We start from the raw sequence: 15,447 nt of genomic DNA, 5'->3' as shown, positions 1-15,447 counted from the left end.
TCCCACCAGGGTAACATTAAGAATTTCATTTAACCTAAATCTATACCTACTATCTCGATATTTTGGATTTCTCAAGCCAGTAAAACTACATGCAAAAAAAAATCTGGTAGAACTCTAGCTGACAAGGAGATCGTCATGAAGGCTGTTCCTACATAATGTGGGGAAAGCAGAACCAAGCATAAAACTCAGAGGACTCATTCAAGCCCTTCCGTTCTCGGTGAAGACTAGACAATTTCAGGAGCCACTGTGAAATGCACACACAGAGACTGTGCATTCTCAGGCCTCTGGGTTTCAAATTCAGGGCATCTCACTAATCAAGCTGCCGACAAGAGAGTTAATGTGCAGGGAAATTAGAAAGGGTATGAGAGAAGAAAAACGATAAGTATAAATTATGGACCTTTGTTCTAATGCTAGCAACCCTCCTTCGTGATGTATTCTCAGCTGGGCTTTTTGGTTTGTTTGTTGTTTTAATTGTGAGCAGTCACCTGTCTTAAAGGATCAGTGACTGGATAAAGAGGGCACTGGTGAGGTTTCTCACTACCATTACCTACAACTTTTGGTCTCAGTTTCCCCTCCTGTGGCCAAAATCTACTCTGCCCACATATGGGGAACGCTAACACAGAAAACCCCAGATCTTTAGGGATTTTGGCAGAATAACTTTGAAGTTCATATTCTAAGCAGCTTCTGGGATTCTTTAGTAGTAGATTCTTAGTAGGATAAAGTTCCTTTAAATGAAGTTGAGATCCTTTAATCGGTTATCTCCTTTCTCTTGACTCAATTCCACACTCCTTTAACTGGTAGTATTTCCTGGGATCATGTCCCAAATCAACTACCAGACTTTGAATCCATGAGTGAGAATCAGGCAGAAGCCAGTTTAAGACAATGACCATATTTAATATCTGTTGGTTTTATATAAATTTTATTAGATAGGCCGAATCCATATCAAATTTAATGTTTTTACAACTTTCTCTTTTGTTATGTTTTGTGATAAATGATACAAGTGAACCTAAATAACTACCTTTCTGATCATTTGAGAGACTACATTTTACCTGTTCACATTTTGTTAGGTGCTGAGCAAACGTAGAGAGCAGAGTATAAAATAAGACTAGGATGAATCAGATCTTAGGCAGTATCAAGCTTTATGAAATAATATCAAGGATACAGCCAAGCTAAAGGATTGTGAAGGTTCGGGTAAAGCAGAGCAAAATCTGGACAATGACTGTGGGTCCCCAGAGGTTATGGGCTGAATTGCATCTCTTCAAATTCATATGTTGAAGTCCGAACCCCTAGTGCCTCAGAATGTAACAGTATTCAAGGATAAGGTCTTCGAAGAGGTGGTTAGGTTATAATTAGGCTATTAGGATAAGGACATCATCTACTAGGACTGGTGTCCATATAAGAAGAGACACCAGGGATGTACACGGACAGATCACCATCTAAAGACATGGCAACAGGCAGTCATCTGCCAGCCAAGGAAGGAGGCAGCAGGAGAAACTGACCCTGCCAGCACCTTGACCTTGGAGTTCCAGCCTACAGAACCATGAAAAAATACTTTTCTATAGTTTGAGCTACCCAATCTGTCTCATTCTGTTACAGCAGCCTTAGGAAACTAAAAGACCAGGTCGTGCCTCACTGTGGTGGAGACACACGTGTGGCCCAGAAAAGAAGAAGTCTCCAAAAAGGAGGTTTGCAGACTTCCTTGCATGTATCACCTATGGAACATTTTTACAAAGTCTTGCCTCATTGATCTTGGGTTCTATAGCTACCCTCAGCCAGTGATATCCTGCAAAAAGCATTTTAGTTATAAATCCCCTTCCTTTTCGTAAACATCATACATAAAGTTACCTGGAGTTCAGGCTAACAGAGAGATAATACTTGATTCTCTTGACTACTTTCTTCCTAGGGGTGCCCTTCCAGTGAAGGAAGTTGCTTTAACTTCATCCTCCCAAGGGGTTTCAAAGACAAATCTCTTCTTTTATGTTCAATACAAAATGACCTCACCACAAATTGCTCATTTTCATCTCTGTCAATATAACCACTTCAAATGTGAATCATATACCAATAAATGATCATGAAATATCTTGCTTAAATTCTGAGATGTGCTAACATTCATTTAGTCTGTTTTATTTGCTTTAGAGTTTGACTTTCTTTACCTATGAGTAAGAAGGTCTACTATGGTTCTTTGGAAATAAGATTTTTAAAAAAGCACATTGACTTATCAGTTCTTAAAGTAACAATACTTTGAAAACATAATACATTATTATAATTATTAATACATTATGAGGATACATAATACATTATTAGGATACAGTGGCATTTTCCACAAAGATGGAAAAAATAACACTACGATTTATATGGAATCACAAAAGACCATGAAAAGCGAAAGCAATCTTGAGGAAGAAGAATGAATCTGGAGATACCACAATCCTGTATTTCAAGATATACTACAAAGTAATCAGAACAGTGTGGTACAGACACATAGATCAATGGAAAACAGACACATGGATCAATGGAACATTGATCAATGGATCAATGTCCAATGATCAATGATCAATGGAACATTATTTCTGGAGTCTTCCAGAAATAAATCCATGACAAAAGAGGCAAGAATATACAATGGAGAAAAGATGGTCTCTCCAACAAACAGTGTTAGAAAAACTGGACAGCCACATGCAAAAGAATGAAACTGGACCATCTTCTCACACCATATGCAAATAAACTCAAAATGGGTTCAAGAACTAACTGTGAGATCTGAAACCAGGCAGTCGCTTCTCTGACATTAGCCATAGCAACATTTTTCTAGATATAGCTGCTAAGACAATCAACTATTGGGACTATATCAAAATAAAAAGCTTCTGCAAAACAAAGGAAACAAAAACAAAATAATAGAAGCAACCTACTAAATGGGTGAAGAGATCTGCAAATGATATATCCAGTAAGTGGTTCATACCCAAAATACATAACTCCTGTAACTCAAAACCCTCCCCCACCAAAAATACAAAAAACAAATAACCCAAGTAAATAATGGGCAGAGGCCCTGAATATATTTTTCCAAAGAAGACAGACAGACGGCCAACAGACAAATGAAAAGATGCTCAACTTCACTCATCATCAGGGAATACATATCAAAACCACAAACAGATATTGCCTTAGACCTGTCAGAGTGGCTAATGTGAAAAAGACAAAAAAAAAAAAAAATCAAGAGTTGGGGAGGATGTGGTGAAAAAGAAACTTTCATGCGCTACTGCTGAAACGTAAATTGGTGCAGGCACTGTGGAATACAACATGGACATTCCTCAAAAAATTAAAAACACAAATACTACATGATCCAGTAATTCCAATACTAGGTATTTACCCAAAGTATATAAAAGCACTAATTCAAAAAGATATATGTACCCCTATGTTTACTGCAACATTATTTATTATAACCTAGATATGAAAGTGACCCAAGTATCAACCAAAGGATGAATGGATAAAGACAGAATGAGATACACACACTGGAATATGACTCAGCACCCCCCCCCCAAAATCTTGCCATTTGGGACGACATGGGTAGACCTAGAAAGTATTATGCTAAGTAAAATGTCAGGTGGAGAAAAACAAATACCATATAATTTTACTTATATGTAGAATCTAAAAACCAAAACAAATGAACAAATACCCAAGAGACTCTTAAATACAAAGAACAAACCAGTGGTTGCCAGAAGGGAGGTGGGTGGGGTGAATGGGTAAAATAAAGGGGATTAAGAGGGACAAACTTCCTATTATAAAATAAATAGGTCACAGAGATGAGAAGTACAGAATGGGGAATATAGTTAACAATATTTTATTAACATTGTACGGTGATAGATGGTGACAACACATACCATTGTGATAACGTATAGAATTTAATCAATATGTTGTATACCTGCCACTAACGTAACACTGTGTAGCGTAATTACACTTCAGTTTAAAAAACCCTAATACATTATGGGTACATGTCCAGTGTGAAAAATTGAGTATTATAATGAAGAAAGCATTGCCATCTAATGATGCTGCCAAGTTGCTACTTATTAGGAGTTACAGCGAACAGCAAGTACAGGGTTCATGTCACCTGTTTAAGCTCCTTGGTGTGAGGGGAGAGTATCTGCCGTGTTTTTTTTCTTCATTATTACTTCAATTACTTCACTCATGGGAAAAGCCTTAGACATGCAAAAAGAACCTTGGCATGGAAGCATAGGAGAATTAGCAACAAGCAGAGGACTGCTCAGTAAGACAGCTTTATAACAGATCAGACCTACCTCAGCCTATCAGTGATAAAACACTATGAAATATTTAAAATCAGAGGGAGAAAGAAATTGCAGAAATAATTCCACAAAAATGAAGTCATCTTATACTTACTGAAGCCACATTCACAAAATCGTCATCTGAGAGGGTTTCCAACATTTCGGAGACAGATGTTCGGATCAGTTTAAGTGTCAATCCGCTGACACTTCCACTCCTATAAAACAATGGGTCCATGACCACATACTGAAGCAACACCACACATCCTAACAAAAGGAGACTTTCCCACTAACTCTAGGTCATTTATATAATACTAAATAATTTTATCTTCAAAATTTAGTAAAGAGAGTCACATTTCTGATGGAGTAGAAATATATTGTAAGGAATTTTATCTTTTTTATCAGCATCAGAATGTATACATTTCTAACTATAATGATGAAAACTGTATGTCCAGGGATGATTTTAAGAAATTACAGATACTCATGACATATTTACTTATTGAAGAAATAGATACCGAATACCAGCTCTGTTAGCCAGGTTGAAGGGCTCTAGCCCTTATTTCTCTCCTCTACATATTCTACAGATCCTCGGCGACCTCATCTCACCGTGAGACTCACCTCTAGGCAACTAACTCCCCCTTCTTCGTCTCTAGAGCTCTCAACTTTTCCCCACTTTTAGACTTCTGGCTTTGTTAAACAACTACAGGGTCAATATACAGAATGGCAAACTACGCCCACACATTATTTTTTTCCCTATTAATGATCTTAGGACCAATCTGACTGGATTTCAGTCATCCAATTTCCTCCTTCCTCTCACCTTTCTCACCCTTTCAGACAACCTCTCTTTTTCATTCCATTTCTCAGTTCCCCAAGAGTGGCCTCTTCTCCATCTTCTCTCCACCCTGTGTCAGGTGCGTCTTACCTGAAGACCCTGAGCTTCGGTAACAGCCACTCCATCCAACTCTTAGCCTCTACTCCTCGCCATGCAAACAGATGAAAATTCTAGAAACACATCTTGAGCTAATACTGTTAATAGTTCATAGTTACCTACTAACTAGCCAGTGATCACAAGAGCTCTGTATTCAAAGACTTTCATTCCCTTCCTCCCTTCCTGCCTTCCTTCCTTCCTTACTTTCTTCTGCTCAATACAGTGCCTCCAAATGCTTTCACCTACGTCACTTCGCTCCTGTCAATTCTTCCACCGGAAATTCCATTCTCTGTCCTCTCCTCTCCCATGCCCACCTTGTGAAATCAATTCTAATTTTACTTCCTTAGTGTTAAGTTTTTTCTGACACTTTCAATGAGAGTGTTATTCCCTATGGACTCTTAGTACTGGGCCATACTTTACGTCTATCACCTCCTACAATTATTTTAGTTACTTGGGAATATGGTTAAGTTTCACTAATACACTTGAATTATTTTTGAGAGACATCTTAATCATCTTTGTCTCTACATTATCACATCGTATAAAGGAGACCTTCCATACATGTTTGTTGAAATAATTTTTAAAAATGCTATTTGAACTTGATATGCATTTTTAATCTTCTAATATACGTGTGGATTCTAAAGATTTTAATATGAAGAATTATTTCTGGGAATTATCACATATCCAAAAAGCTAATACCATATTGAATCACCACTTAGGTTTATACTTAAGAAGAATATCAAGGATTAGCATATAACTCCATAATAATTTAATTAAAATATGTTCTGATTTACATATATTTTAAGAAATGAAATGTGAATTAACATGTAAGTTAATATGTTGAATTCCTTTATCTTTTCTTTCTCAGACTACATGATAGGTTTTTAACTTGTTTATTTCAGATCATTTTTAAATGTTTTCAAATGATGATATTAGCTTGTGGTATGGATTTAGCTGTCTACAAAACATTGGATTCTGTTTCTTCCAGTATGACAAAGAACTTAAGAAGATTTAACTTTTTCTCTCAAGGAAAATAAGCATTTTATACCTCTTGTTTTTTAACTCCTTGGCATTGCTTTTAAAAACTTATTACATTCTATATACTACAATTTCATCTTAAATTTTATTAGAAGATTACACACACATACCCCTTAACTTGAAGGGATGTAAAAAAAATAAAATGACCAATACAAAAACTCATGCAATTCCTTCCTATATACCAGCATTTCCCTATAAAAAGTCCCAGTATTGGCGTTTAATATATTTTATATTTATCTATTGTGTGGCTAAATTCCTATAAATTATGTGAATCATTAGTAGCTAAATGCCAACTTATTTTTTCTTTTTTTTTGGTACCAGGAACTGCTAAGTTTTAGCAACCAAATACTTTATCCTGTTTAAAATGTAAAGCAAAAATTTGAAATAAAAGAATAATTTTTCAAAAAGCTCAGACATTAGAAATATGCCATAATTTTCACTTCCAGTGTAGATTCTTATTTTCTGTAAGCTAATTTTTGTTTTGTTATTACCTTGATATGGCTTTTTTCCCCTGGATATAAAGTCATCATAATTTCTCTTTGCTTTTTTTTTTTTTTTAACCCAACCTAATTCCAACATATTACTGTTATCTTCCTATCTTCCTAAATTTTCAGTATATAAAGAGAGAATATTTAACTACTCACACATCAACCAGGATAAGCATGTCCTTAGGTGATGCAGCTCCTTGGATGTACCTGAAACAAAGACCATATGAATACTTTTTTCTCTTGAAAACTATTAAACATTGATATGTTTTGAATTGGCATTCACTGATTTTTTTTTTTTTTTTTTTAGATCAGGTATTTTTTTCAAGCATCTCAGTAGGCAATGTGTTTTCACTTCCAGTTCTACAATGTCAATTTTTAAAAAGCTCCATTTAACATAATAGAGATGTCAGAGGCAGAATATGTTTCACAGATAAAACAAGAGATCAAGAGATGTGTTCTAATATTAGAAGCAAAAGAAATTACCACCTGGATATGGAAAAAATATATATATGTATACATATATGTATACATATATGTGTATACACACACACACACACACGTGGGATAATGGAGTTTAGGATACACACACACACACATGTGTGTGTGTGTGTGTGTATGTGTGTATCCTAAACTCCAGTTTATTGACCATGGGGTTTAAAACTCACTCTAAGGAATTATAAGATTATATCCTATTTTTCAATGCAGAAAATAAACACAGCAAGAGCTAGGTGGTCTAGGAATGTGAGAAGACAACTATCAACAGAGAAGAAATACTAAGGGGTAATACAAAGTGATGATAAAGTGATTGAAAACAGAGTAATGTATAACATTCCCAAGAGTTTCAGGTGGTGCCTCTCAGAACTTTAGTGTCTGAGAATCACCTGGAGAACCAGTTCAAAATATGGATTCTCACATTGCCCCCCAGCCCAACTGTAGCGATAAATTGAATTGCAGGTGAGTGATCCCCCAAAGTTCATGCTGCTTGGCCACAACCTGATTGGCGGGAGTTGGGGGGGGGGGGTGTTCCGATTTATCCAACAGGAAAAGCTAAACCTGAACTCAACGTTTTAGTTATCTTTGAGGCCTCTCTGCAGAAAACCTGCCAATTCGTTTTCAGACAACATCCAACACAGTGAGTATCTACTCAGGACTACGTGTTCATGAAACAGAGTTTATAACATACACCCAAGTCCATTTCTCTGTAAGAAGGTGAAAGGGGGGTGCCTGGGTGGCTCAGTGGGTTAAAGCCTCTGCCTTCAGCTCAGATCGTGTTCCCGGGGTCCTGGGATCCAGCCCCACGTCAGTCTCTCTGCTCCGCAGGGAGCCTGCTTCCTCCTCTCTCTCTCTCTCTGCCTGCCTCTCTGCCTACTTGTCATCTCTATCTATCAAAGAAATAAATAAAATTAAAAAAAAAAAAGAAGGTGAAAGGGGCAGGTTTGCTGGGCTATTCCAATGAAAGACAAATCTAGTTCAAGTCCAGCATCTGCAGTGGTCCAGCCATACTTCTCCATTGGGATATGAGAGGACAGGCTAGTAGGTTGGCACATTGCTTCTAAGGTCTTCCCCAAAACAACAGTTTCTAAACCCTATCTATGTGATATCCCAGTCTTGGCCTCCATTCAACAACCCATAGGTCCAGGGCCACCACACCTAGAGAAATATTAACAAGAATATTATGTGGATTAATAATATCTGATACTATCATTTGTGGCTGGTGTTCATGTAAATCGCTACTGGAATGGTTAACAGGACATTTTAAAAGTTGAGAATATATTTCTTCAGTTCAATCATCATGCATCTTGGAATTTGTTTAAACCCTCACAAGTAGAAATAATCTAAATGTCCAATACAGTAGTAGATTTTCAAAATAAGTTACCATATAATTATGCTAAAATGACGTTAAGCATGTCTCTCATGCATAAGCACTCAAAGGTATTGATATGAAAGAACAGGTTACAAAGCAGTGTACTGTACAAAATATGAACCCATTTAAAAAAAGATCAATCCTCACATTAAATACATTTTTTAAAAATGGAAATAAAACGCACAAGTTTAATAGTTGTTTCCCAGTGAGTGCAATCGTGAGCTATTTGCTATTTTTTGAGGTACATGTTAAGAGAAGAGTTGGCTTTAGTAGTGAGGAACAAAGCAGCTTTCCTTTTGGGAGAATGAAACCTAAGCTATGTGACCATGACTAGGGGCAGCTTGTACCTTGGGGCCAGGTCTCATTACTTCACTGCCAGAGGCAAACCACCTTCTACTCTATCGAGACACTTCATTAAAGCTCTACTCCAAGCAAACTGGGAGCTTTTCAGTAGAAACCCCTGCTGGCTAAAAGAGATCTAGAGAGGGACACTGAATATAAAACTTAAAAAACTAGTCCATTTGAAATCATTTGATAAGTAATTTCAACAATTTTCTCTATTATTGTTCACTTGAACTCACCATCTTGAATTTTAACTGTATTTATTTATTAGCTGGGGAAAAAAAAACTCACTAGCTCTTTAAAATAATTAGACAATATTCATTCTAAAATGGAAATCTTTTCAACTTTTTCACAAAAAAATGTGACCTTCTTTTGTCTAGTTCATTTTTTCACAGCTACCTAAAAATTCTTACCATGGTCTCCTGCGTACATCATAAAGATCAATCTTGTTCGGAGTTCTACTGTTATCAACCCATGGAGAAGCTACAAGAAAGAGAGAAGTTAAGTTAAAAACAGAGAAACAAAATCAACATAGTAGATATGATCTAGAAAGATATTTTTAAAATTCATAAAACTCCACTGAAACATTCCTCAGCAATAGTTAAAATGGGTGTTTTAATTTATATACCCTTAGCCTTTTTTTAAAATGGCAAAAAACGCAGCGGTATAAAAGAAAGTTAACAGAAGTCAATTTTCTTTTTTCACATTATTTCATAACTAACTCGTACACATAGGGATTTTCTGGATGCTAACTTTACATGCTTTATCAGGTGTCCAGAGGTTATACATCTTACCTCCTCTCTACTAACATCAAAATTTACCTTAAAAGAAAAATTACCTGCCACTAATGGAAATTACTTTCAATTATTTGATCCTTATACTTTTATTATCTTCTCTTGAATTATTATTTACATGAAGGCATGATTTCTTTAATCTTAGTCTTCACAAATTCAATGATGGCCAGAACATTTGTGATTATTATTAAAAAGTTAAAGTAGAATTAAAATAAATCCATGGAAAAGTCTTTTTCTTAAATTTATTTGAATGATTTGAGGTAATTCAAGTATAAAAGTATAAAATTCAAGTATAAAAGAATCTTGTGTTAGTTTCAGAGCCTTTATCATTTTGCAATCATCAGAAAAATAATGTTAACTGCATTGCTTTTAAATGCAATTAATTTACACTTATTCTAACCAAATCTACACTTTAATTAAAATTAAATGTTTTACACACACACACACACACACACACACACACACACACACATTCCTTAGACCTAATGGATAGTAATAAAAGCTGATAAATCAGATGATCATTTTACGCTGATGAAGTCCTCTCCTTGAACATACGGTTCTTAGGAAAATTCCTATAATAATTTACATGACTTATGTCTCCCAATCTATTTTGCCCTTTTCCCTACTGAAAAGTATGGAAGTTATGGAAAACTGTACCGTGAATCAGGTTTATCAGCCAAGTACAATAATTTGGCCAATTAGGTTACGTCAAAAAATAGATAACTTCTGAGTCTTTCCTTACCTACAAAATTTCTTTCTCATTAGTAACTATATTATAAAATGACATTTAGGGGCACCTGTGTGGCTCAGTGGGTTAAAGCCTCTGCCTTCGGCTCAGCTCATGATCTCAGGGTCCTGGGATCGAGCCCCACATGGGGCTCTCTGCTCAGCAGGGAGCCTGTCTCCCCCCCCCCCCCGCCTGCCTCTCTGTCTACTTGTGATCTCTGTCAAGTAAATAAATAAAATCTTTAAAAAAAAAAAAGACATTCATTTTAAAGGACATTTATATAAAAGAGTTTAAATATAGCCCTCTTCCAACAACCATTTACAATACAGGCAATGCAAATGAAATGATAAAATTACTGTTATTCCTACAATCTGCACTTGCAAAAACTTAAGAGCCAGCGAGGTAACATTTCACTTTTTCTTTTTCCAGGAGCCCTGGAATAAAGCAACAAGCATGCGGGAGACATGCCAGTTCACGTTCAACTAGTCCTCTATAATGTCTGACTCCCCAAGCCACGGTCTAGGTGATAACTACAAATTCAAATGAATGATATCCTTTCAGTATGTTTTGACGGTTGTATACATTTATTGCCTCTCAGCTTCAAATTCATACATTTATCTTGCTCTGTGAAAAGGATCTGGGCTCTTTAAATATTTTTTGCTCAGCAAGGAGCACAATTTTAAGCTTTGTCAGCAGATGATGAATGAGAGACACTCAATGAGAAAAGGGATTTTGCTTCCTGTTTCTGATTCGTTTGCTCAAAGGCTCTCCGGCCATGGGAGGGTCTCTGGCCATGGGAGGCTTTCCTGGTGTCTGGCTTCTACCGTGTCTTGTATTCTCCCCAGCCCCACTATTACAACTTGGGTAGGTCTTGGAGCACTCACAAACTCTCCAGAAAACAATGGCCAGCAGTACTCCATGACTACTTTTCTAGTAGAGTGCCTCCAAGGAGACATTTTGGACCCTAAAGGATGAATTACCAGCAAAACATTCTAGCAAGACATCATAGCAACCTCTGGTCATTTGGTGGGCATGGAAGTGTCCCGTATAAGATCTGGATCTCAGGGCAGGGGCTGGGTGGCTAAATGGCTCAATGGGTTAAATGTCTGCCTTTGGCTCATTCAGGTCATGGTCCCAGGTCCCAGGATCAAGCCCCATGTCCAGCTCCCTGCTCAGCAGGGGAATCTGTTTCTCCCTCTCCCTTTGCCCTTCCCCCAGCCCATGCAGGCTGCATGGTATAGCTCTCAAATAAATAAAATCTTAAGGGAAAAAAAAAAAAAAGCAAGATCTGGATCTCAGCCCAGAGGCACCTGGGATTGAGGTTGCCTCCTCCAGCAATCTCAAGTCCACGGGCAGTTGCTGTTAGAGATTACATCATATCACACTCTATCTGGCAGTCCTGTGTCACTCAGAGTGATCTGTACTTAGAGCCAATCCCTCATTACTCTAACCCCTGTGACAATAATTCCTTATTTTAAAAAATTAACTTTCAAAAAAGATAATTTCCCCTGTCCAAAATACTGTTTTCTCTCTCCTGATTGGACTTAGACTATTACAAATGATAGGGAGAGAGGACAGAAGGGACATCAGGTAACCCTGCAAAGGCCCCACAACCACCATAAGCTGGAAGTGGTTAAACGGTGAATTTGACAAGTGACTTAACAAAACTGAAATTTGAAAGTCATGTTTAAATTAGATTTTTGGGGGACGCCTGGGTGGCTCAGTTGGTTGAGCAGCTGCCTTCAGCTCAGATCATGATCACAGCGTCCTGGGATCGAGTCCCACATCGGGCTCCTTGCTCAGCGGGGAGCCTGCTTCTCCCTCTGCCTCTGCCTGCCATTCTGTCTGTCTGTGCTCGCTCTCTCCCCCTCTCTCTCTCTGATAAATAAATAAAATCTTTAAAAATAAATAAATAAATAAATAAATTAGATTTTGGGGTTCTTTGCAGATGACATTCATCTAGAATTCGTTTTCCCTATAATTGTTATTTGAAATTAAGCATGATTTATAGTATGATGCTCCATACATTTGTATATTTCTTTAAAGATAGAAAAAAGGTTTGCAATTTACAGTATGAGCCAGACCATTCAATTTTAATATGGCTTATAAAATTAGATGGTTTATATTTTAAAAATATTAATAATATTCTCTTAAAAGTCTTCTGAGATATTTACCATTAGGAAATATCCCTTGATTATACTAAATTAATATATTTACATTATGGTAAAATTAAACAATGTAGTTTCTTCTGTGATCTCACTAATTAATTTGATGTAAAATCCCATTGTGGCATTTAAGCGGTACCTTATTTATGGAGGCTCAGAATTACAGAAGGTCAAATAGTAAAAGGATAATAACCATATACTGAAATTCCCAAGATAACCACTTTCTTAATGATGCATAATGAAAGCTGCATGTTTTGACAGGAAACTGGAGCTTCTAAAATTCCTGTAAGAAGGCCTAATAGTGTTCATTGTAGATGTCCCATTTGCTTTCCACTAAGATTTTGGGATGACAGGAGAAGAAGGGAGCCCAAAAAGTGGGCATCTTATTTCTGCCTGCCATTGTTAACGGTGAGAATGACTGGTCGTGAGAATGCTTTCTCTGTTCCAAAATGAACTGCGGGCATGTCTCTGGCTAAGTCTATTGGACTATAATTCTACTTCACATGGTACTTAAGGAGAGCTATGCTAGTTTTTGAATCACTGATTTCAAAAGGTACTTACACATATGATTACTCAGAATACTGAAATATGGGTTACAGAAATATTCTTGAGAAACTATGCAGATTGTAGAACCATTTTCTGGTTAAAATGCCCTAATAATAATATGAGAGTACAGTTTTTCATGTCAGCTGCTAGGAAATAATAAAGCACATAATGATGACTTGAGGGCTGATTCTCTTGGTAGAAAAAAAAACACACACACCACTTCAAATGACAGCTAACTGCATTTCCCATTAATGAGTTCAACAACATTTTTCTAACTCTAATAGATTTTGCATTTTTGGTCACATACAAAAAAGTAAACTCACATACTCAAAAATGCCTTTAAAACCCAACCTTGGTCCTACTGGCTGGATCTAATTGGTATTATGTGGGTCATTGTTTTAAGCTCACCTCAGTCATCTCTTATGGATTTTCAAAGATGGTTCTGAATTCTTAGCCATGATAATGAATTTGGACTGTTGTTAAACCCACATTAATTCAATAAATGTGTACCATGTAGTTCATAAGATTTCCAGGAATCTCAATGTTGCTGCCCAAATACTACTGCTCCAGAATGAATTCGCCATATTCCCTAATTCGCATCATGGCTCCTATATCAAGGTCCAGGATAAGTCTCAATAACAGACTGAGGGTTATGTACCCACACAAAAATGCCAGAGAATATAGAAAGGCAAATAGCTGGCCTTTTCAGAGTCTGTGTTACAACCTGGGCTTCGTTCTCCAGTAAAACTTTCAACCTGGGAAATACCCAAGACATGGAAAGGATTCTCTATCTTCTACAGTAATACAAAATAACTTAATGAACAATCTTACGTCTCCTGTTTATTAGCACAAAGTTTATTTCTTACTCATATGAAGTCTAAGTGATATATTACTAGCCCCAGGGGCATAGATACTGCTACAAGATGGTATTCAATCACCTAGAGCTGGTGGCACTTTTGTCTTTTTCAGCGTCGGGTTTCTAGAGTCCCTCAGGAAGCATGGAGATGGCACACCAAGTCCTAACAATCACAGGTTTGAACAGAGACCTCTTGCTTCCACTCATACTACTGGTGCTAGATAGATACAAAGGAGGTCTGACAAGTATAGTACCTGGTGGGGTGTCATTTGCAAAGGCAAAAATTCACAATGTAATGAGAAGACACAACTTTGGCAGGCAGCTAATAACCTTGGCCATAGGTACAGATGGACAACTAAAATATAAGTAATGTCCACTACTCTAACACGAGTTTTCTGTTGTCAGCGACGTTTTGAGTAAACCACCTCTAAAATGAGAGACGAAGATGGGCTAAGTTCAGAACTCAGTAAATATAAAAAAGATGTTGGATTTAAGAATGATTTCTAGATTCAGGTCCCTAGGTGGCTCTGTCAGTTAGGCGTCTGACCCTTGATTCCGGCTCAGGTCATGACCTCATGGTCATGGGACAGAGCCCTGCCTTGTGTTCTGTGATCAGTGGAGATTCTACTGAAGATTTTCTGTCCCTTTCCTCCTCCCCACCGTGTTTTCTCTCTCTCTCTCTTTTAAAAGCTTGACTTCTAGACTCAATCTTAGGACTGAGATTGCTAGCACAAGAAACTCACTATAAGCCAACTCTGTATTGTTTTTGATGCTGTTTGTGTTACCAATGCAACACAAGGCTAGACTGCAGAAATCTTCTTCCTGTTTTGAACCCAAAAGCAGTATCTGGGCTCAAAAACTTCTGCAGAAACACCAAGATAGGAAAGCTGTTTTGCCCCAAGCACATCCCTCTTCGGACCTGCCAGAGAGGTCTACAGACAGAAGGCTTACTCCCAAAGGAAACCAATGGGCTGCCTAATCAAAAAATCTTTATCCAAGAGCAGGCTGTCCTTGTGTTTCTTACCCAAAGAATTGTGATAGGTATCATAAACATGTGACTGCTATGTACTTCCTACTCTTTTTTCAAATGACAATTTTTATTATGGTCATCCAGAAGACAGTATCATTGCATAGAAGACACCTGAGCAATAATGGAAATGGGCGGGGGGAGAGCAACTGGCATTCAGTTGTATTATAAACAGTCAAATTAGGAAAAGTTACATCAACATGATAGAGAGTATTGCATATTCCCTGGAGATCCTGGATTATTATCCAGATGTACTAACTTGGTGGGATTTTGGATCATCTTGTATGGAAAGATGGTGAGTGTGTTCTACATGTGGGGGGGGGAAAAACTTAGGCACAGGTATTCGGATGACCAAAGAAATAGTCTGTGGGCTTTAAAATACTCTTCTCCATCCTTCTAGTAATAATACCTCC

At 37.2% G+C, this 15,447-nt stretch overlaps 1 protein-coding gene across 6 annotated transcripts in view; it reads right to left on the bottom strand.

The window, feature by feature from the left end:
- Positions 1-15,447, bottom strand: part of CACNA2D1 (calcium voltage-gated channel auxiliary subunit alpha2delta 1) — a 514,151-nt gene that overhangs the window by 111,504 nt on the left and 387,200 nt on the right. For all 6 annotated transcript variants that reach the window (XM_032303892.1, XM_032303893.1, XM_032303894.1 and 3 more), the window contains exons 8-10: positions 9,333-9,402; positions 6,870-6,920; positions 4,381-4,480 (exon numbers count right to left, since the gene is read on the bottom strand). In XM_032303892.1, the coding sequence (XP_032159783.1) occupies positions 4,381-4,480; positions 6,870-6,920; positions 9,333-9,402 (221 nt within the window). The remainder of the gene's footprint in view (positions 1-4,380; positions 4,481-6,869; positions 6,921-9,332; positions 9,403-15,447) is intronic.

Source organism: Mustela erminea, chromosome 11 (assembly GCF_009829155.1).
Source record: "Mustela erminea isolate mMusErm1 chromosome 11, mMusErm1.Pri, whole genome shotgun sequence".
Taxonomy (NCBI): Eukaryota; Metazoa; Chordata; class Mammalia; order Carnivora; family Mustelidae; genus Mustela; species Mustela erminea.
The sequence above is the reverse complement of the archived record's forward strand: the minus strand, read 5'-3'. Positions and strand labels throughout refer to the sequence as shown.